The sequence below is a fragment of the Argentina anserina genome, chromosome 6 (assembly GCF_933775445.1).
Source record: "Argentina anserina chromosome 6, drPotAnse1.1, whole genome shotgun sequence".
Taxonomy (NCBI): Eukaryota; Viridiplantae; Streptophyta; class Magnoliopsida; order Rosales; family Rosaceae; genus Argentina; species Argentina anserina.
Genome location: NC_065877.1, coordinates 5,366,310 through 5,389,462, shown reverse-complemented (window position 1 = coordinate 5,389,462; position 23,153 = coordinate 5,366,310). Strand labels below are relative to the sequence as shown.

General features: G+C 38.1%; 3 protein-coding genes across 4 annotated transcripts; 1 reads left to right on the top strand and 2 right to left on the bottom strand.

Moving 5' to 3' along the window:
- Nucleotides 1-1,732: 1,732 nt before the first annotated feature.
- On the top strand, nt 1,733-6,470 carry LOC126798835 (protein SIEL). Its single transcript, XM_050525898.1, has 8 exons — nt 1,733-2,438; nt 2,529-2,606; nt 2,983-3,216; nt 3,296-3,487; nt 3,921-4,061; nt 4,209-4,298; nt 4,691-5,181; nt 5,504-6,470. The coding sequence occupies exons 1-8, from the start codon at nt 1,767-1,769 to the stop codon at nt 6,423-6,425; spliced, it is 2,820 nt and encodes a 939-aa protein (XP_050381855.1). The 5' UTR covers nt 1,733-1,766; the 3' UTR covers nt 6,426-6,470.
- Nucleotides 6,471-6,629: 159 nt separating this feature from the next.
- Nucleotides 6,630-11,950, bottom strand: LOC126798836 (uncharacterized). Of its 2 annotated transcripts, XM_050525899.1 has the most exons (11): nt 11,809-11,950; nt 10,568-10,758; nt 10,072-10,253; nt 9,352-9,951; nt 9,183-9,260; nt 8,460-8,856; nt 8,183-8,382; nt 8,034-8,110; nt 7,606-7,707; nt 7,054-7,240; nt 6,630-6,951 (listed from the first exon to the last, which is right to left on the bottom strand). In XM_050525899.1, the coding sequence occupies exons 2-11, from the start codon at nt 10,728-10,730 to the stop codon at nt 6,859-6,861; spliced, it is 2,079 nt and encodes a 692-aa protein (XP_050381856.1). In that variant the 5' UTR covers nt 10,731-10,758; nt 11,809-11,950; the 3' UTR covers nt 6,630-6,858. The 2 variants fall into 2 exon arrangements, with proteins under 2 accessions (XP_050381856.1, XP_050381857.1); XM_050525900.1 differs by lacking the exons at nt 6,630-6,951; nt 7,054-7,240 and adding an exon at nt 7,370-7,422.
- A 2,695-nt stretch (nt 11,951-14,645) lies between these two features.
- LOC126796723 (uncharacterized) lies at nt 14,646-17,063 on the bottom strand (the record flags this gene model as incomplete). Its single annotated transcript, XM_050523467.1, has 6 exons — nt 14,646-14,973; nt 15,170-15,247; nt 15,361-15,658; nt 15,702-16,420; nt 16,479-16,657; nt 16,958-17,063. Coding segments are annotated over 6 exons (1,437 nt in total), but the record flags the coding sequence as incomplete, so codon positions are not given.
- Between the last annotated feature and the right edge of the window lie 6,090 nt (nt 17,064-23,153).

Sequence of the window (23,153 nt, the reverse complement as noted above, 5' to 3'; positions counted from 1 at the left end):
CTTAATAAACACATAGCCAGCCCTGAGTAGAATAAATTTTTTAAAAGTCGCATCCATACCAAACTAGTTGTAACTCTCCTTTGGAAAATGTAGACTTGAGTTTTTTGTTTTGAAATAGCTAGGTCAAGCAAATAATTGAATTAGTTGGTTGATCACAAATCACAACAACATTGGCTCCAACATTAACCGAAAAAGCTCCAACATTAGTTGATCACAAGGCACTTGCAACATAAATCCATAGAACAAGTAGAAACGAGACTCGAATCAAATGAAAATACAAACAAAACTACAGTGGAATCACACCACATATAATTGAGAAAAGTCTCGAATCATTACACCAATTCTCCAAACGCTAAATCAGGCAACCGTTGACTGAAAAAAAAAAGTGTAATTAGAGCCCCCGATTTGGATTTTTCACCTCACTTGATCTCTTTAATTATGCTCCGTTTAGGTCATTGATGTCTTTGTTTATAATCCGGTTAGGTTGGTTCACATGAATATACTACTATCTTTTATGGTCATGGTAGCAATTAGCAACGACTAAGTTCTTAGTCCTTTGGTCAAATTACATATTTATACTAGAAAAAAATTAACAATGGAGAGAACTCAAACTTTGTTTTCTTCATATCAAATTTCTTGTTAGACTGCTAAACACACTACTTTTGCCTATGCCTCCAACATTATTCGGTCTATTCTGGTATAATTCAACTTCATATATATGCATGGAATTTTTCTATATGTGACATAATCCGACATTATTTTTCCTAGCTGAATTAAGCATTAAGGTAAACGTGTTAAATGTGTTTATTAAACCTGACGCCAGGTCTCTTCTTCTTCTGGTCGAGGGCATTGTAGCAGACTCTCTTGCTAGTTGCTACTCTAGAATTGGTACGCCACCAATCTGGTATCCCTGCATTTCGCCATCTTCTGAAGCATTTATTTTAGTCTTTTGTTGCATGCTTATTATGTCTCTCCTGGTTATGCAGTCTTGGCTCTGCCCTTAACGGGTTATTAATATAAAGAGTTAACTTTTTGAAACGATAAGAATTATTCGTTCAATCTTTCCTCTTCTTAAAACCCCAGTTGTTCCGAAACTAGCGCTGCAGCTTCTCTGAATGTGCATAGCCTTATAACCTACCTAAAAAGTTCTGTAACAATTTCTTGCAAGTGCTCTAGATTGAGGGATTTGAAACTTAATGTTTAAGACACATATCCTCAGTTTCAATGAGATTTTATGATATGACTCAAACTTGAGATGAGAAAAAAAAGATTCGAGGTTGTCACCACCAAGCTCAGATTTTACTAGTGTTATGTCGTTCGCCTTTTAAATATTTTAATTTATTATAACTTTAAAATTAAATTCCTAATGAAAAAAAAAACTATGTGTTCGTAGCTGCATCTCATATCAGATAAAACTCTATTTTACATGTTTGATCTGTCATCAACTTCATTTCGTTTGATGATTTAAGTGCTGAAGCCTTGAAGGTCATGTGTTAATGCATTTATCAATCATCCATCAATGTTTTGAATCCATTGCAGCAATGCAGCTAGCTAGTGACAATGTGACATGGGAAAGTAGTTAATATATTGAAGAAGTTCTTAAATATAAATAAATAAATCAAATTACTGAAGCGACGGGTTCAAACTTTCAGTAACCAACGACCCGGCCCAAATGTCTCTGTCAATAAAGCGGCGGGTTGCAATGGCCGTTGTCTCTTCCCGGGGACTCCCCTCACTGTCACTACCGAAACTGCAGAACCCAAGCAATGGAGGCCCACGCGACCGGCGCGTGCAATCAATCCCTCAACCTCCAATCAATCTCACCCAGCGGCGAACCTCTCTCCACCGAAACCCTAGCTTCCCTGAGATCCCTAATCACCAACCCCTCAACTCCCGCCCCCGCAATCTCTTCCATCGCCGAAACCCTAACTCGCTCTCTCCACCTCAGCCGCGACCCTCACCGCACTCTCAAGCTCCTCTCCGACCTGGCCGCGCACCACCCCCACCTCTCCCCCCTCGTCTTCCACTCCGTCCGCTCCAACTCGCTCCTCTCCACCGAGTCGACTCGCGTCGCCGCCGAGTCACTCGACGTCCTGGCTTCAATCGGGGACCGCAACCAAGACCTAGCTCCCGCAGTTGAGAAAATCGATGACCGGCTGTTCGCCTCGCTCTGTTTCAGTCCCTCGCCGGAGGTACGGCCGTGGCTGCTCAGAAACGCCGGGAGATTCAGCGTTCAGCCTTATCTGTTATCGATTCTGTTTCTAGGGTTTACGAAGGATCCGTATGCGGATGTGAGGACAGCGGCATTGGATGGACTCGTTGGTTTGAGTGAGAGCGGCGCTATTGACGACGGTGATGTCATCAGAGGTTGCTACTTCCGTGCCGGTGAGCTTCTAAACGACATGGAAGTCGGCGTTAGGTGCGCCGCGATTCGAGCGGTGAGCTCTCTCAAATTGATGATTTTTAGTGACATTGTGAAATGCTGATGCTTATGCTAACTAGCTTTGTACACTTGATGAATGTAACAGGTTTTGGCTTGGGGTTTAACACTCGTGGATTGCGATTCGGAGGCGAAAGCTTATTGGTCTGATGAAGTATTTGTTAAGGTAAATTTGACTCGGCTCAATTTTTTTGGAGATAATTGATTATACTTGAGTTTGTGCATTGTGCTTTGAAATTGAGCTCTGTCTATGTAGACTTTATCTATCAAGTGATAGATGTTTTAGGTGTCATGCATGCTAAGTCTAACATTTTTGAGCCACTTACGGATACAAATTATTGTCCAAAGAGGCTTACTAACCTATTCCGGTTAATTTTCTCTAGGAGATCATTGAGGATATCACCACCATCTTACCTTGCATTATTGAATGGTAGGACTTTATTCCCTCCCTATCATTCTGTCTCAATGAGTGTCAGAGAGTTTTTAGACATCATTATAGGCCATACAGACTTTTATGTCTTATGCATTGGTTATGTTTGTAGATTTGTTCTGTGGTAAGGGACATGAGCGTGGAGGTCAGGATTGAAGCTTTTAATGCTCTTGGGAGGATAGGGATGGTGTCTCAAGATATTCTTTTGCAAACCCTGTCAAAGAAAGTCCTGGTGACCCCTAAAGAAAAGAAATCTCTTGCTCAGAGTTCCGATGAACAAATGGAAATATCAGGGTGTAGTTTTGCTGGAGCTTTCATGCATGGACTTGAGGATGAATTCCATGAGGTAACTATTGACTTTCACACGCAATGAACTTTACCAGATGCACACTTTTGAATATTAACTATTTTTCATCAATATGTAGGTACGAAAAGCTGCCTGTCATTCTTTGGGTAAACTGACCAAATTGTCTTCCAAGTTTGCTGGAGAAGCCTTGAACTTACTGATGGATGTACTGAATGATGACTCGGTGCTTGTGCGGTTAGAAGCTTTTGAAATTATGCATCAAATGGCAACCTCTGGTCATCTGAAGGTGCAAGACAAACACATGCATATGGTATGTTCTGTAATTTTAGTTGATAATCTTGTAGTTATACAGGATATATGATTTCATATCTGAGAATTTGATGAATTACTATTATGAAATCAAGTTTCATCTTATACTGTGAGGCGTCACAACCCATTAACTTTCACCTATAACTATTGGTGTATCAATTAAATTGACTAAAATTGCAAGGTGGCTTTGACTTGTTATATCGTGAGAGCGACTCCTATTCTCAATTTTTGGGTTATTCATAGATTTCTTATACTGTCTCTTTCTCCGTAGGATATTGATTGCTAATGTTTTGTCTTGTGGTTTGTTATATTATTACAATGATTTAACATGGTTAGTTAGAAATTGGTAAAAATTCTTTTTACACCAGGTAGGTTCATGATTCAACTTAAGCAAGGACTGCTTATATTCTCTTTTCGGTTATTTGATGATGCAGTTTCTTGGCACTCTGGTTGACTGTAATACCCTGACAAGATCTGCAGCGAGGAAAATACTTAAATTGGCAAAGCTGCCAGACTTAAAGTTGTTCAGATCAACCATTGATACCCTTCTAGATAACTTGGACATGTTTCCGCAGGTTAGCTTTCTATTGACTTGTTATTGGTATAACTTGCCAAATATATATATATATATATATATATATATATATATATATATATATATATATATATATAATGTTTTGTTTCTTCAGCTAATACAATTTCTTTTCCCTTCTTGTTCCCAGGATGAAGAAGATATATTAAATGTTTTGTTTCATATCGGACGAAATCATGGAAAGTTTGTGGTCCGCATTATTAAGGAGGTTTCTCACCAGGTTAGCATGCTCTCACATGGTCCTTGCTCATTTATATAAATAAACACCTTTAGCGATGTTTCTTTGTGAGCTTGGTGGCATCTGAATGCAATTTTGATTCTTGCCGAGTAAGTAGGTTTGTTCTAGTCTGAGTTATTTTGAAGCAGGAGGAACTATACTGTGTTAATCACCACATTAAAAAGAATTTTAAAAGCATGGTGCAGCATAGCACCGAGGAATATATTTAATCATTGGCTTTGGAAATTACCTATTTCTATATGTGGCATGAACGTTGAAACTCGAAATTTTGTTTTTTTTATTCTTTCTTTGGTGTCCTTTGATTCTAATGTGAAACTGTAACATTAGTGAGAACTTGATATTTATTTCTCCTGTTTTTTTTTTTCATCTTTCAGATGGAACCAGTGGCTAATGGCAAGTTAGGCTTTGATAACGTGAGGGTGGCGGCTTTGCTAGTTCTGGCCATCTCTGCTCCACTCTCACAAGAACGTGATTGCAGAATTCCACCTAGTATATTTTCTTATGCAGTTACGTACCTGGGTAGGATTTCTAGTGCTTTGAGTGATGTTATTCATCAAGATGGCTTGTTGAATTACTTGTCTCATTGCAGTAGATCCTCTGGACCATATGATATAAAGTTTGACTTTCGAGAAAGGGAATTACCTGGTTCAGTTGCAATGCCATTGCCACCAGAAAGAGGTGGAATCTCTGAAATCTTTTCTCCAACAGTTAAGGAATCAAGGGAGGCTGGAACTTCTCTTGTAAAATACAGCCTAGATGTGCATGATGTGGAGACCAAGTTAATAAATGTTGTTCTTGAAAAGGTGAAGGATATCTGGCCATTTGTACAAGCTGGATACACAACTGAAGCACTCAGGACTTTAAGGTAAGGAACTGTTGTTTACTACCCTTATCTGGCGACCTATTGTCTTCCCCTTCCACTTTCAAGACAGATATTTGTTGCCCCCTTTGTGCTTCATTTATATTTTGTTTTCTCTTCATAGTTTAAGGTATAAACCAATGATGGTCTATACAGACTATTTGCTTGTTTTAAACGTTGAGACACCACTACCATATGTGTGCTTTTGAAACTTAACGGGTGTTGAGTTATTTTTTTCACATGTATTATTTTGATTTGTGTTATTCTTCAGAGCTTCTCACCTTTGTTCTCATTTTTTTTATGTCTTTTGGTATATTACCTTGTGCAGAAACTACAGAAAAGAATTGGCAACATTGGCGTCTGGGTCTATCGCATCTGGTGGTAGCTTTGCCTTTACCATGCAGTATCTCAAGATCCTGAAACTGCTTGCAAAGGCATGGGTGAACATCCTGCCTTCAAGCGGGATGGGAGACATGGACTTTGTGTTGGAAAAGCTTGACGCGAGGCTTAGTGAACTGAAGAGTATGTTTTTAAGATTGTCCAAAGAGGAAGAGTTGCATATTTTGGAGCTGATACTTGTGACCTGTATGCTCAAGCTATCTAAAGTTGAAATTTGCTGCCATCTTGGTAGTTTTAGAAAACTCTCATGTACAATGGCACATGCGGAATCTCTCCTTCGAGATGGAAGTGGTTCGGGAAGTGTTGAACCATCCAGGTTTATGATTGAAGTTAGAAAGTTATCATCTGAAATTGGAACCTCTGTCAATGGCAGTTCCTTTAATCCTATTCCTTTTAGAAGAGCGCTCGAAAGTTTCTCCCTCAATCAGCTTATGTTGTGTGGTGGACTAAAGCAGATAAAGGCAGATCTGGACATAGCTGACAATGACAACGATCATCCTCTTCGCTTTGTGGCAGGGTTGCCAGTTGGTATACCGTGCCACATCACTCTCCATAATGTTTTGGTCCAAAGCAGAATATGGCTCAAAATGACTGTCAATGGAATTGATGATACTCAGTTTGTCTACTTGGATCCAACCCTTCTTTCAGGCTGCGATGACCGTAGAAGAGTTACGTTTATCGCACCATTTTACAAAACCCCGAAAGCATTGTCTTTTACAGTCGGCGTTTGCATTTGTATGGAACATTTGTCTGAAGTTGACAACGCATCCTCCCTCAAACGTTGTGGACCTAGACATGAGCTTTCATATCTTTGCCAAGAAAAGGAAGTTTTTCTCTCTATGGTTAAGTGAGAACTCAAGCTTTTCTTTTCTGCCTTAGTTGAAGAAATATAAATATCATTAGAAGAATAGTAGTCTGTTATGTTTACCTCCATCATTTGCTAATTCGTGTTCAAATTGGATTTGAGAATGAATGCAATAGACTTGAACCAACTCTCATAGTATTACTATATAAAAGCCATGAGAATGGATGTCTACAGTTAGTTTCTCATATCAAAGCATTGAGATCTTTGATACTTCTGGTTTCCAATCCACCACCGGACCTTTTCTCAAGATGGATCTTACTGCATTGATCCCCAAGACACCATCTTGATTTGCCAAAAAAAAAAAACACCTAAAATCACAAAAGACCTCACTATAAGCACCTAGCATGTTCATGCTCCTCTATTACATATTTGATGGGCAACGAGTTTGCAACCAGATATAACTGCAAGTAACATCTTGATCAGTCTGAGTGAGCAATGGCCGATAGGAAGCACCTTTTGCTAGTCAACCCATTCATTTCTCGCCAACCTTGGCCCTCCCTGTAGCACTCAACCTATACAATTATGTCAATGAAACTCTGTTAAAGTACAGCACAAAAGTTGTGCGCGACTGGTGCCATATATACATAAGATGTGCATGGCATTATGTAACTTACAGTCTCTGCAATCATGGTATCCTCTTTCACTCCTCCAATTACATAGATGGCATCATTGACAACAGCCGCAGCTGCATATCCTCTAGCGTGGTTCATTGGTTCCCCAGGCATCCATGACTCGAGGCGTGGGTCAAAAATTTCTATACTCGACACCATAGAATCTCCATCATAACCACCCAGAGCATACCTATAGAAGTATAAGTCTATAATTAAGAATTCATAGAAAAAGAACTGAGGAAAAACTATATAGCGATCGCAAAAACAAAAAGAGTAGATTATAACTTGCAGTTACAAACTAATGACTAGTTTTGCATTTTTTAGGGTGGATCTGATCAGAGCACCCCTCAACGACAACTATGGCAGAGTTATCTTCATCATGAAAGTTTGCTAAATAAGGGCATTATTAATAGATGATCTACTATATTTTGCTAAGCTATACTTGTACCCAAACTCGCGTACCAAACTATGTGCACAATTTCATGCATACAGGATTTGAAGTCTTCATGAGCACACCTGAGATGCTGAGAATACAAGTCAAACAAAGGTACTTACAATTTTCCATTCAATGCAACCAATGAATGGGAACCCCTTTCTAATGTCATGCAAGGAGCTTTCTTCCAGCTATGCTCCCTTGGATCAAACCTATCAACCGACCTGAGATATGATCATTATCGTGTCAACCATGAAGCATATTTCAGGATAGAATAGATATTTCTGTATCCCTAGACATGCAATTCATCTGAGATATCCAAAAAATTCAGATGAACAGGATCGAAAAAAGCGCAACATGAAAAACGAAATAATACTCGAGTGTTTGAAACTGGACTGCAATTTAATAACTGTGCTAGCCTAATTGTGCATCTAAAAGTTAAAATTTATGTAGTTGCATCTAAAAGGAATTTCTTTTTCTTTTGTTGGCCAAATGCACCATGGTTCATGCATCGTGTTGACTACGGATGATCAAAAAGGCAATATCTTACTTCAAATAATCCTTTCCATCAAAGCCTCCAGTAGCATACAGTACCCCGTTCAATTCTGCTGCGGCAACAGAAAATCTCTGACACAAACAAAGCCAGATCAGGAACCACAAATTATAGTATTTCCTATGTACAACCATATTCTTTTGTACCTTTTCTAGCATCGACTGCGTACGGATCCATCGACCAACATCAATATCTAGCATCTCAACATCAGAAAAGCATTCAAATCCATTGCCTCCACCCATTGCAAAGATTTTGTTGTTTGCGGTAGCTGTAGCTAAGCTCCCCTTTTTCTCTCTTAAAGAAGGGCAAACTTTCCATTGGTTGTCAGCAGGGCAGTATGATTCAACTTTATAAAACGACCAAAGAAGAGTTAGAAAAACATTAATGCCAACAAGGAGGCTTAGATCGAGAAAGACTTGATACCTGTATCGTACCACACAGCACCATCACCACCTCCAATCACATAAATATCACCATCTAGTTTGGCAACAGAAGCATATGCACGAACTGAGATCATTGGTCCGAGAGATTTTATCACATCTTGAGAAGGATAATAAGAATCCCACGACAATAACCATGATTTACCATCATATCCTCCGAATAGATATATTGACTCCTTAGGATCCAAATCCAGCATATCACACGATACAATATCCTTCTCTTGTGTGATGAGTACAGACTTGGATTCCAACTTCCCACCGTCTTTTAACTGAACATCAGACACAGCCTGCTTTTCATCAACATGTGCAGGGGATCGTGTAGACTCAGATTCCAACTTCATAGCATCTTTTAACTGTTTGATTTCAAACTCTGCCAGGTCCTGAAATCCGAGGAAAATACTTAATTGAACAATGAACTAATTGCTCTATTTATTTTTAATGTCAAACAAAAGCCTAAACTAAGAAATATAACGCCCAAACTAAAGCAATGTATACAAGTATGTAACTATGAGCAGCTAAATTATTTAATGAATGCTGTAGGTGTTAGAGACCAATAACAATAATCGGTATAAAACTGCCTTGAATCAGTTCAGTGCAGCCATGCAGGGATGAACAAATGCAGAATGCTTTTAACATGAATAAACAGAGGAAACTTGGTAAAGAGATGGATGCATGGAATATTTAGCATAAATACTGAATTAAGTACCAGCTTATGCTCCAAATTGCCAATCATCTTGCTCTGTTCATTCCTGAAAGCCTTTAGCTCTTCTACCTCTTGAACCAACTGTATGAACAGAATAATACATAAGTAAAATTGGTTGAATATAAAATGAAAGCTAGCAGGTATGTTCATTGAATACATAATAATCACGTACCTTATCAATCCGTGACTGATCAGATGAGGATCGAGGACTCAGCGCAGACAATGAGGAAGCACTCCCTCCACTCTTCTCAGACCAGGAATGAGACTTCGCTACCCTCATATCCCCTAAACCCAATGGTCCGGTTGGATTCCAATTGACTGCTACCAGCGTTGCATCAACAATAGCACTATCTTTAAAATCTATCGACAAAGGCACGTTTTGACATTGACTGTTGAGATCACATTGAAGAGACAACTCTTTCAGTTTCATGCATATGAGCTGCTGCTCTTCTTGTTCAGCCTCTTTCACATCTGACATGTAGTTTCCAACTAGCGTTGTAGCCCCTGAAGTAAGTGGTTTAAACCACTGAGCTTCCACTGTTGTCTTACATGACGGTTGCATTGGAAGATTGGTCTTCCTGTTTGGTATTTTCTGCTGTATAGGAGTACCTGGAGCAATCGCACAAGATGCTAATAAAGACATCAGCTTGTTTGTCTGAACATGATCAAGCTCAAACCAGAATTTATGTGGACTGTAGTAATTGTCTGCAATAATCGGTTTAAACTGACTTTCAAGCAGTGGTTGGCACTGCAGCCGGACACGAATCTGAACCTGAAAGATAGAACGCAAAAGAAAATTCAGTCTGGAATGCTGTCGGTTGACTGAACTTGGATGGTCTAACAGAAAACTGTAACTCAGATTAAACCAATGATAAGAAGCTTTATTTAGCACCTGTGCAGGATATTGTGTTCTCACTGATCCATCAGTTGTCCAACCATATGGATCAATATTCATTTGCCCATAGCTAGCAGCCTCATAAATTCCATGAAGTTTCCTATCAGTATAGTTGAAGAGAAATAGTGGCAAGCCAGGACTAATATTCTTCACATATATATAGTGTGCACCCGGTAAACCTGAAAGAATTTGAATGCATCACATAAGTTTTGGAACCAAACAAAAACTTCAGCCGGATTCCGAAAAGGAAAAATGGACAGAGTCACAAAACCAATAATCCAAAAGTTCATACTCAATCAAACGGGCTACTATACTTTGGGGGCTCATTAGAACTGAATATTAGGTGGGGAATCTGCTTGCACCATAAGTTAAGAACCGGTGAATTTACTTCGATACCAAATACCATTAGACTGTTGTTTTAATATTGTGAAGTATAAGAATCTAATAAAAAACTAAAAAACAGCAAAAGATGCAAGAGATTCAGGCTACAGACCAAAGAGTTGTTTAGATAGACACTCCATCATTGTGTTGATCTTGCAACCAAAGATAACTCCCCCAAGGTGATCAGTTCTCAATTTTCTTGCAGGTGCAGTGTAAGCTGCCAGGTCTGGTTTAGGAGCCATAGTAAAGGGTTCTGTCTTCCTTCCAGCTCCCATTTCCAGGTCCCAAAGGGATACCAATTACCTGAATGAGAAAAAACAAAGGTCATGTACCTTAAAACAGTATTATAGGTAATTGGAATGCAGGCAGACACTGATGAACACAAAACTGGGAGGGGGAGGGGGGATTGTAAATTGGCGTTGAGAACCATTTAATGCCTCGGAAATCAGCGAAGGTTTTCAGGCATAGACTGTCTGCAACAAAGCCGTTACAGATCAATTTCAACCGTTTAGATATAAGCCTGAAGGAGCAGCGCCGTGATAAGAGGCCTAAACAGAATTTGTATATCTCCAGTGCCTCTAGTTCTTCTTTCTTAACCATCTTTCCATAATTTTCTTCCAACAATCAGAATTACAACCAGAATAAAATTGGGAATATAATTTTTTTTCCCTTTAATGCCAAGTCTTTCATAAACGCACAACAATGAGTAAAACAAGAAAAGCCAAGTCATTTCATCAATGAGTTCCTTTAAGAACAAAACGGCACAAACATGGATAAAACACAGCTAAGGAGGGCCATTCAAAAAACTGAAGCATTGCGAATTGATTGGCGTCAGGAACAGAATCAGTAACCAAAAGAAAATGCATAATCACAAAGTCTAAAATGTAGAATCTCAACCAAGCAAGAAGTTCAAGAAGAAGAAAGAAACAGTTCAAATTCTTAGCTACTTCACACAGATGAAGAACATACTTCAGACAACATGGGTGGATATCCAGTCATACAAATTCAAAGCAATAGATAATCATATTCAAGACTACGCATAGAAAACCCATTCATTCTTTCTGCGCAAACAAACAAACACTACAACTACACAACAGCAGCAATTGAAAACCAAAAAAAAAACATGCAAATTTCCATCAAAGCACCAAAAATCTTGAAAACCCAGAATGCAAAAACCGCACAAGCACGTTTTCTGTAACCAAACAAAACCAAAAAGCTATAAAGCTTGAATCTTTATCATCCCCAACCTCAAGAAACCAATGAAACTAATAGGCTAACTTGAATACAATCAAAACCCACCAACTGAATCAAACAAGATGATCAAGAAGATGGCAACTGCTACATTCTGCATACCTTGAACTCTTGAAGTGTGTAGAACGAGACCCAATAAAGTAATTTGTATCCGGGTCTCAACTGAGTACGTCTGTGTTTCTCAGAGAAAGTGATGAAGGTTTATGGGAGAGGAATGGGTCATTGCCTATATAGTATCTGCGAGCGCCAAAAGGCACTATCAAGTGAGCACTAGTTTACTCACTCTTTCAGGGAAAAAAGACGTGCGATGATCCAAGACTACACCCCTAGCGCATTTTAGCATCAACAGAATTTGTGTGTTTTTTACCTACTAGGAAAATAATTGGACCATTTTCTATGTGCTTCAAATTAGAAAAGGTGCCAAGGTTAATTCTATAATTCTTTAACAAACAAACAAACAAAAATGGAATGGAAAAGTTTAACAACTTCATCCAGTAGGCTATCATGGTAACAAGACAAACAACTTCATCCAGTAGTGTGTTCATGTAGTCCATGTATGGGGAAGGAATCAGTAATGTATGGCAAGGGTTCAAATTTGTGAAGAAAAGGATTTGTGTGAAGAAGAGCAAAGTTTGTTGATTTAGAAAGGAATTATAGTAAGCTAAAATGGCATGATGGATTGAAAAGGCATGAGCCTTGAAGCATGTAAATTGAAAGAGTTTTTTTCACCAACAGTCCCTCAACTCTGGTGTACCTACCAATGTGATACCTCAACTCTTAATCGTACCAATGTGATACCCAGACTCTAGTATTGCTATCATTGAAGTACTTCCGTTAGTTTTTTTCAACTTTTTCGTTATCTTGGTGACGTGGCAAGTACGTGAGGCCCACAAATAGGGTTAAAAGACAAAATTAACCTCATCTGAGAGGAGCAATGTTTTTCCCGCCCTTTACCTTGAGAAAGACACCCAACAATTCCAATTTTGGCGCCAATTTTCCCTCCCTACTCCTTAATTTGTGTCTCTTATCTAAACTAAAGAACTACCGCCAACCAGTCGACCACAATCTGATAAAACCTAGATCAATCTCATTTTCTATTTTTACCCTAGCACTTGTTAAACTAACAGAATAAATATAGAAATTTATATGGAACATCTCATTTCCACAATCTCATAAGAATATAAAAACACATAACTTAACGAAATTCAAATACATGTTTAAGTACCATTAGTTGCCACCTTTTATGTTGATCTGCCATGATTTTTGCTTGTAAGAACTAATGGTACATGTAGTTGAATTTCGTTAAGTTATGTGTTTCTATATTCTTATGAGATTGTGGAAATGAGATGTTCCATATAAATTTCTATATTTATTCTGTTAGTTTAACAAGTACTAGGGTAAAAATAGAAAATGAGATTGATCTAGGTTTTATCAGATTGTGGTCGACTGGTTGGCGGTAGTTCTTTAGTTTAGATAAGAGACACAAATTAAGGAGTAGGGAGGGAAAATTGGCGTCAAAATTGGAATTGTTGGGTGTCTTTCTCAAGGTAAAGGGCGGGAAAAACATTGCTTCTATCAGATGATGTTAATTTTGTCTTTTAACCCTCTTTGTGGGTCTCACGTACTTGCCACGTCACCAAGATAACGAAAAAGTTGAAAAAAACTAACGGAAGTACTTCAATGATAGCAATACTAGAGTCTGGGTATCACATTGGTACGATTAAGAGTTGAGGTATCACATTGGTAGGTACACCAGAGTTGAGGGACTGTTGGTGAAAAAAACTCAAATTGAAAAAGAAAGGTAGAATAGAATCACTGGTTTGGGTAAACTGGCATGCCAAGTTTTCTTTTTATATTTGATTTTTAGAAGGTCAAATGAGAGTGAGAGAGACTTCATGACAACTTCCGTGGTCGTGCTAGCCATATATCTATCTTTGTTATAATTGTGGTACTATAGGGAACAATGGTGAAGATGTAAGCCTCAAGAATAACTTCTGCAACGAATCATGGTACTAAACTGGAACTCCGGTGAAAATAGTTTCCAGAAGTATGTATAGTAGAAATGGTAACGTATAGAGACAAATTTGTCGCTCACCCCTATTATGTCTATTTCATGTCCACCACTCTAAATAAATGTCAAGTGTCTTTTATAATACTATAATTATAAATTTGTTAAGAAAAATGACACTTACCGTTTACTTAGAGTGGTGGGTATGAAATGGACATGATAAAGGTGGTCGACAAATTTAATTCCGTAACGTTAGACAACTAGAACTTTTGACGTGAGATTCAAAAAATAACATGTGAAAAATAACGAAGAAATGAAAATTTCATAAAGTTGCAGAACATTGCTCTCAACCCTTGAAAGAGTACCGGAAAGTAATGATAGGGTTCGGTCTTGCCAAAATCTCTAGGAGTATTGAGACAAGTTTTCTTGAGTTTTGAATAAGAAATGGTTGTAGGCTTGTAGCTATTTGATGTTTCTCCACATGCGTACTTGCCTAGTAAGCTGTATTAGTCCTTAGCTATATGCTCCTACGCTATGATTGAATGCTTATCTGATTGGATTTCATGAGTTAAGATTAAACCGAGACAAGATTTTGAAGTGTAGCGTTTCATTCATTTAAATGTTTTAGTTGTAAAAGTATGTGACACAAACTTGTGTGCAAAGTAAAGATTATACTACTACTGAAAGTGCAGGTTACAATTCTTGTACTGTATTGAGGTCCTCTAATTCTTTCTCTGGATTGCAATCCGTGGGTTACAAACTTACAATCCCTATTGATTTATGGAGTAAGCTATTGCTCCGTTTAATTGGTCTAGTTTGATAGTTAAATCAGAACCAATTAAAGAAAATCAATGCTTTCAATTGGATGCTGCTTTCGTGACTTAGAGTACACGTGTTTTAGGAATTTTGTTATTTAATTAATTTTCTCTAATCTACATTAGCATAACAAGGAAAACTTCTGCCATCATCTACAAGCTAGCCTAGACAAACCAAGTCATTTTGCAACATAACAATTCTAAAGCTTCCTGGAAGGTTTTAGACGATATACAGGCCACAAAACAGGAGCAGTACAGTCATTGTAGTGGCACCGGTGAGTCTAGGAACTTTGCAGTGTGATTTAGTCATCTCGCACCAGCAGTGTTACGGTAATGTCAGTCTGAAACTCTGAATTCCGATCAATCTATGCTATGGAGGGTGTAGACTCAAGCTACATCGATAATGAAGTCTTTTAACTGTTGAATCTCAAGGCGTGCCTGCACCTAATTTGTCAAGAAAGAAAAACTCCAATTCAATATGACATAATGGTTTTATATCTTAATTTGTCAATCAAAATGCCTTGAACCAGTTCAGTTTCAGTGATGTGAATGCTTGCCTAAGTCATAATGCAGTTTTATTTAGATGAATCGGAAGTAAAAATAAAGTGAAGAAGCAGAAATGTACAAAGACGTGCATTACCAGCTGATTCTCCAAATTGCTCATCTTCTCAGTCTGTGCAGTCCTAAAGGCCTGCAGCTCTTTCACCTCTTGAAGCAACTAGTACAAATGGCAGAGATACATAACAGAGTAGTGAGTGGGAGAGAAAAACTGAACTAAATGAACATTAGAATTTATAATTGAAGTGTGTGGCCTACTAATATTAAGTTTACCTCAGCAATTATCCACGGATAAAACATGGAGCCAGGACTCCGTGCATAATTGTAGCAAGAACTCTCTCCACTCTTCTGGTCAGACTGGGAGTATGGACTCTCTGCCCAACTATCTGCCACATCTCTGGCCAAAGGTGTGTTTTGAAATTCATTGTGGAGATTTCGTTGGAGAGTTAACTTCTTCAGTTTTGTGTATATGAGTTGAAACTCCTCCTGTTCAGGCTTCTTTACATCTGATAGAGGTTGGAATGAACTGTAGGTTCCAAACAAAGGTACAGAATCCAATTTCAGACTTGAACTATCCAAATGCCCCCCCCCCCTCTGAAATAAGCGACTCAAGCCATTCAGGCTCATGAATTGCACTAAGTGAGGGAAAATCTGGAAAATCAACTTCCCACTTCACTGTATTCTGAACTGTAGCATATTTTGAATCCCCATTCTGACTTGAACTGCTCAAATGCTCAACCTCTGAAGTAAGTTGGTAATCACAAACAGGTTCCTCAATTGTGCTACTTGAGGGAAGAGCTGGAGCATCAGTTTCGAGCTCCTCTCTATTCTGTGGTACAGAAGTTGCAGAAGAGGGTGCATGACACAATACAGCTTTCTTCTGCATTGTCTTACATGATGGAAGAGCAGGAGATTCTGCTTCCCAGTTCATTGTAGTTGCAGTGGTCAGATTCTCAGCTCCTGAAGTGGGTGGTTTAAGAGTTTCAGCTTTCTGTATCGTACTCTGACTTGGAAGAGCAGGAAAATCAGTGTCCCAATTGGGTACAGGAGTAGAATTCTCAGCCTCTGAAGTGGATGGCTTAGGCAATTCAGTTTTCTGTATTGTACTACATGATGGAAGACCTCGACGATCAGTTTCTCTCATCACTATATTCTGTGCTGTTGGTTTACCTCGAGAAATTGTCAATGGTGCTAGCAGAGACAGCAGCTTTTGTGTTTGATCATGGTCAAGCTCAAACCAGAAATGATGTGCTTGGAAGTAGTTCTTATCAAGTATTGGTTTATACTGATTTTCAAGCAGGGGTCGGCACTGCTGCCGAACACACACCCAAAACTTACAGTAGAAAACCAGAATACATCAGTAAAGCCTTCTCTTAAGTCTTAACCAAGACATACAGGAAAATGGTCCTCTCTGACCTATCAGCGGTCCATCCATATGGGTCTATATTCATTTGGCCATGAGTAGTAGCCTCAAAGATACCATATAGCTTCCTGTCACTATAGTTGAACAGAAATACTGGTAAGCCAGGTGCAACATTCCTCACATATACAAAGTGCCCAGCCGGTAAACCTGAAAGAGTTCAAATGCAGCACATCAATTCTGGACACAAGACTAAAACTAAACCAAGGAATCAGAAGAATGCACACAATCCAAAACTTTGTTAGTTGAAATAGGTTTTATTACCAAATACAGCAAGGGCAACAATATTTAACTAATTTAAGAGCCTTAAACATAAACTCCAACAAAAATTAATATCAGTAAAGCATTGGTTTAAACATTATGAAATAATACAACAGAGCCAAACTATAAATCAAAAACAGGAAAAGCTGTGTTTAGGAGAAAAACATGCAAAAGATTTTAGATACAAACCAAAGAGTAGTTTAGATAGACATTCATTGATTGTTCTGTGCGTGCACCCAAACATGACTGCAGCTAGCTTTTGCTTCAGCAAATTTTTAGTAGACAAATTAGAGGATCACAAGAACTGATCACCAGAAAGAGAATAGGTCTCAGTTTTCCTTCCTGCTCCCATTTTCGACCACAACAAGATCACCTGAATATGGAACAAAGGTCATGTACCTTAATTGTGTGCAAGTGAGTAAATAGAACGCATGCTAAACACTAACAGACCAGTTACATTAGCTTATAGAACTTCCTTCCTATTCTTAGTCACTGCAAGCATACGAACAACATGCTTCGAACCTATGGCACACAATTACAGCATGCAACTCAAAATAAAATCCACAATGTTTTAACATTTCACACATAATACATGCCTGGAAATTAGCAGTGCCAAAATTGTTCATAATTTAATTACAATCACCAAGTCTAACAACACCAATTTATACTATAATGAAACAAATCAATGGAAACATAAAACTGTCTAACGATTTCCACTTCTATAAAGGTGGCGGCTTTTTTGTAAGAAAATTTGTGGACTTATCACATGTTTATTTGAGTAAACAACAATCGATAATTGATTTAGACTATATAATAAGAATATGGAAAAGAACTCAATTCTAGTTACCTAATCAATGTGTATATCTATTGATATGGGATAGAAAACCTATTTACTTGATTATTAATCTAATACAAGTTACAATATCATTAGGATTCTTACAGGTGAAGTTATGTTTAAATGAACTTCCTTTATGGGAAGGGTTCAAGGCAAAACTTAACTTATATATAAGAATGTGCAAGTCCCTGCAACCTCTACAACATAGAGCATAAGTTCTTGCCCCATTCATAAGAAGCTCGAAACCTTAGAGGATTGTAGAAGACTTGTACATAAGACGACTTCATGACGTCTTCAATAAACTACTTTGGTATTATGTATTAATTCTATTTCGTTAATCATATATGTGAATGCAATTGTGTCTGTACTCTTGTGAATGATCTTGGCATCAGATTTTTTCATTTTAAACCTACAGTCATAATAAAACAAACAAGTAGCCAAAACCACAATTACAGATCAAACCCCATCATTTCCAAGCTAAGTTCGTTACACTAATCAAACCCTAAAACCAAAATCTCCCCAAAGTCAACCAACTCACAAACAAAGTAGCAAGGATTCTTAAGCAACAAAAGGAAATGCATGCACAAGCACAATTCAACATCAAACATCCAAATATTAACTAAAGTCTCTCCTTCCCTACTTGAGAAGAGGAACTGCTGGTCGGAACAATTGAGCCAAGAATGTTGATGCTGGTGAGTGGATCCGTGGCGGGGCAACAGAGGTTGTTCAGTTCGGCGACTTGTGCATGACTACTACAAGGACAGAGCAAGTAAGAAGGTTGTGTAGACGAGTTGATTGATGCCAGCAAGCTCTTTAAAACCAAAGAAATCCACAACAAGGAGGCAAAATCAAAGCTCATAATCATGATCAAACAAGAAAACCCAGAAAACCAGTCGGATTTCGGTTACCTTTCTGTGGAGAGACGTGAATGGATCAGAGAGAACTTGAGTGGGTCTCTGCGAGTGTCAGTGTGTGTGAGAGAGATGCAGAGAGAGAGAGAGAGAGAGAGAGAGAGAGAGAGGGTTTAAGGGGAAATGAAAGGGTTTTTTGCCCAAAATATGAACACTGGGCGCGCGAAGTAGAACTTACTAGGATAAGAAGGCCCAGTTCATATCAGCCCAATGGTTACAGTCCATGTTCTAAACAACTTATGACACGAATAATGTATAATTACGCTCTTATCATACGTAAACCGTATACCGGTCGTCATAAGATTAGCGACAATACGGATTATGGTGCAGATTATAATTTTGATAATAATCTTGCATCAGTTGCATGGGCAGTTAATTTTGATTTTGATGCAGATTAATGAAATTATATATGTGTGCTTCTAAATTAAGGGCTCTCGGGCCAAACAGATTAAGTCAAGGCTCGATCTCCACGACTCCATTAGCATCATCAAGATGCAATAGTGCTGTAGCATGCTGTTGCTAGCTCTCCGACTTGCGCGCACCTGGGGAGTTGGTGAGGAATGGCAGGAGGTCTGGTTAGATTCTGGGTTTGGTTAGTCAAATGGATAATGCCAGTGTTGTGTAACCTCTACGTCAAATCAATCAATCAGTCACTTGCATGCATGCTCGTCCCGGCCAGTAACATTTTCATCTACTAAACTCAGTAACTCATGAGCTCGCAGCTAGCTACATATCTAGCCTCGCCAGAACTCCTTGACTGCGTAGACCAACTTCATGTAGTAGTGTGGAATTATTCCGATCGGTTCTTCATTTGTGTGTTTTTCTATTTGGATCTTATTCTCGTGTTTTATTTTATTATGTATTGCCACGAATTGCTCCTGTCTTAAACATGTATTTTGATTAATGTGCCAACTTTAAGTTACAATTATTATATTTCACATCCCCATCGGTCAATATTGCATAACCTTAACAATATATATAGTAGTTGGACAAACTCAATCTAGTGATTGAATGACATACAAATCTAATAATTAATATACCGAAAGACATTGTACGTACATTTACTCTTTAAACTCAAATCTTCGCTTTTATCTCTGATCAGAATCCTAAATTTTGCAATTAGGCTGAATGTTACTTTCATGTTTAAGTGACAAAACACAAACAGCTAAAATAAATGTGATCGCCCCATTTTCAGCTACCTTGTTCATACTGAAACACTCCTAACTCAGCAAGTACTTCTGGAATGAAGAATCCATTACAAAGTTGAAATTTCGTCATCGAATCTTTGACAAATACATACCTCCGCTCAATGTTTGCCGGTTTGGTATGCATAGGACAATTATTGTACAACAACAACAATTACTAATCCCCAACTCAAAACTTGATGACATCAAAATATATTTTATGTGACTGTAGTTTGATGTATTTGTGCACACATCAATGTCACTTCTATAATGTAACAGAATCATTGGTGCCCTTGTTGGTGTAAAACCAAAGTCTCAGTATTTCACCAAAAAGAGGGCTCCTAATTCTGGGTTTTGCCTTGGACCTTTGCAGCCCTACTATTCAATAAGTTACCATTGATTCATTTTGGGGACGACTAGCTGGTACCGTTTCACGTCCAAACAAACAGCAGCATGGTAAGAAAGATGGATCAATGAGTTTTCACTTTCAGCTTCAGTTTCAGAGATGAAAACTCAATTGCCATTAAATCAAGTAATCCAAACGAGCCCAGAACCTTATCTTTCTGTGTTTTCCTATTGAACTGACAAGTTGGAAAAGTATGGTAAAAATTTTGTCCAGTTATTGAAAGCTCTTTAAAATGGTTTCTTTTCTTCTTTACTAGTCCATGACTGTTGCTATCTGCTGAAGAAGCTAATAGTTTTGATCCTTTGTTTTAGAAAAGATCGTTTGTCCATAATCCATGGTCACTTTAGAAGTTTTGGAGGCAAAGTTGTGAGAAAAGTATAGAGAATTAGAGATTGATCATGAGTATAATAGAATCTTGGCTATCTTGTGTTTTGGTTCTTTCTAGCATGGACTAAATTGGTTTTGTGACTTTGTCTCAACTTCCCTATGCTCAAGAGATTTTCATTTCATTTGTAGTTTAATACTACGGACACAAACTTATATTAACATGTTTAGTTTTTTTTTCTTTTTTAGAAATGATCAAGAGGAATTTTATTTGGACCTCCGAAAATGTTGTGTATAACTCCGTCATTTATATATATATTTGACATTTTTTACTCACATAAAGACTTGTGAGGACAAACAGATAAATTACATATATTATTTTCTTTGCTCTATTTCTTCCGCTTCTTTTTCTATATCGATCAAGTTTTATTGAATCTCTGTCAATTTGGCAATGTGACATGACATTTGGGTTCAAAATAAGTGGATGATTTCGAGTTCTAAATCAAGTTGGGTCGAATAATCTCGACATAGGGCCTATCAACCTATGTACAAATGTACCACTTAATTATGTACTATATCAATCAAACACGGTATTGATAATGTTAGAGTTCTTTATATTTACAGATGGCATGACCTAAAAGCATACTTGGGGCCAGTATTGTTCGAATGTGTACTAATTAAGTATAATTAGGACAGTTCATACCTTTCGGAGTAGGGATGATTAAAGCCTCTTTAATCAAGTATGGATTGCAACACAGGTCAAAAGTGAAAAAAAAAAGTAACAAAAAGAAAGAGTTACTTTGAACATCTAGCTAACACAAGATTGTATCCTACTAACCTTTCCCAATTTTCACACTAATTTCAACCTTAAATTAAACTTCTTGCCGGACCTGAAACCTGTACGTCTTTGGCAGTCTGGGTTTTATGGAATCACGCCAAATCTATGGTGATGTGTTTTTGGGATATAAAATCATATATAATGCTAAATGTAAAGACTTCCGGAGCGCCATTGCCCTATAGAACCCTACGATGAAAGGGAATGGGATGCAAACCGTCTCCTATATTACAATTTTGCCCTACAATTCATAGGTAGGTTTTGGTTTTTGGTTAAATCGGATCCCAAAATATTCTCATAAATAATATTAAACCCACTTCCTCTGTATAATCCAATTTTTGGTGGTTGCTTTTTTTTTTTTCTTCTCTTTTTGTATCAGAAATTCTGGGGTTTCTTCACAGAGTGGGGTTTGAAAGGGACGGTGGTGTCCCCAGTCTTGAAATTTAAGTCATGCATCCACAGTTCCTTTTGGTACACTACTCCTTTGGTACATTCATTGATGTATAATCAAAGATTCAAAGGTGTACAACAATGGAACATACTGTTGTGTCGCTTTTATGTGTACGAGCTTCCTTGGATGCTATCATTGGTTTGGGATTCTGGGTACCTCAAGTGAGGAGCAATTGAGATTAGTGTGAATAATTTGGGTTAAGTAAAAAGTGATGGTTTAAGGAACAGTTTGATTACGATCAAGGCCCACTATTTGCACTAGTTAACGGAAATAATTACTCCTTTGGTTATAATTTCGGCTTACATTGAGTTCATAATAGGCTTTTAGATGGTGGCACTTTGTTCATCATCCATAATTGTGTGCTCGGTTGTGTTACAGCCTAAGAACACTATCATGCTTCTCATGCTTAAGATACATGCTACGGTGGTTTAGATTTGACATATTTGTAGCTATTTGTTGTTTCCTTTTTGCTTTATTCGGTCTTCATTACATATAGAAATAAAAATACAATACGCGAAAATGGATTACAAAACACTTTGCCATTGTCTCTAAATGATTTATATAAATCAACATATGTGAGGAATTTTTCAAACAAGAAAAATTAACATGTGATATGTAATTATTATGCAACTAATGAAACTAACGATACTCAAATAATCGTTTGCCTCTAATGTTGTTAATGTAACGCAATCAAATCTTTCAATTTTAAATAGTTACATTTCCTTGAAATGTATATGTAAATCCAAAAGCTCTTACATTATTCAATCCAAACCTCTTCAGCTTCACTAGTGACTAGTTTCATTTTTTGGAAATTTTGGACTACTATGAATGTGACATCAAAGAAAGAAAGACAAAATATAATAGTAACTACCCAAAAAATTGTCCCGGTAATTCCAAATCGACATGTTAGTGATTACTAAAAATGGAACATTTCTTAAATTTACCAAAAGTTTATATTTCCTATAAATAAATAGATAGATACTGTAAGTGGGATTTACAAAATAAAAAAAACATTAAGGCCTCTCTGTACGCAGCTTTAAGGCGTGGGGGGCGGAATCCCGGGCCCACACTCCTCTGCGAAAGGCCAAAGAAAGAAGGTTTACCCCTCCCATCGGGGCCCCACCGTAAAACCCCTCCAAACCCGTGCCCCGCTTCATACTCGCCACCGTTGAAACCCCCTCCCTCAATTATTATCACCACCTCTCCACTCCGGCTCGGCTCGGATCGGCTCGCTCATTTTCCCTCGAAAACCGTACCCCACCATCTCAATCCAGCGCGTGCCCCCCACTCCCCCATTCAAAAATTTTCCACTTCAAACGCAACAAGTACAGGAGACACTTCTTGTCCCCTGCTGTTTTCCAAACCAAAACTAAAGCCGCTTTTGAAACTTCAAACCGAAATCGCGGCTTAATCCAAAACCCTCTCTCGCCGTGTCTCTC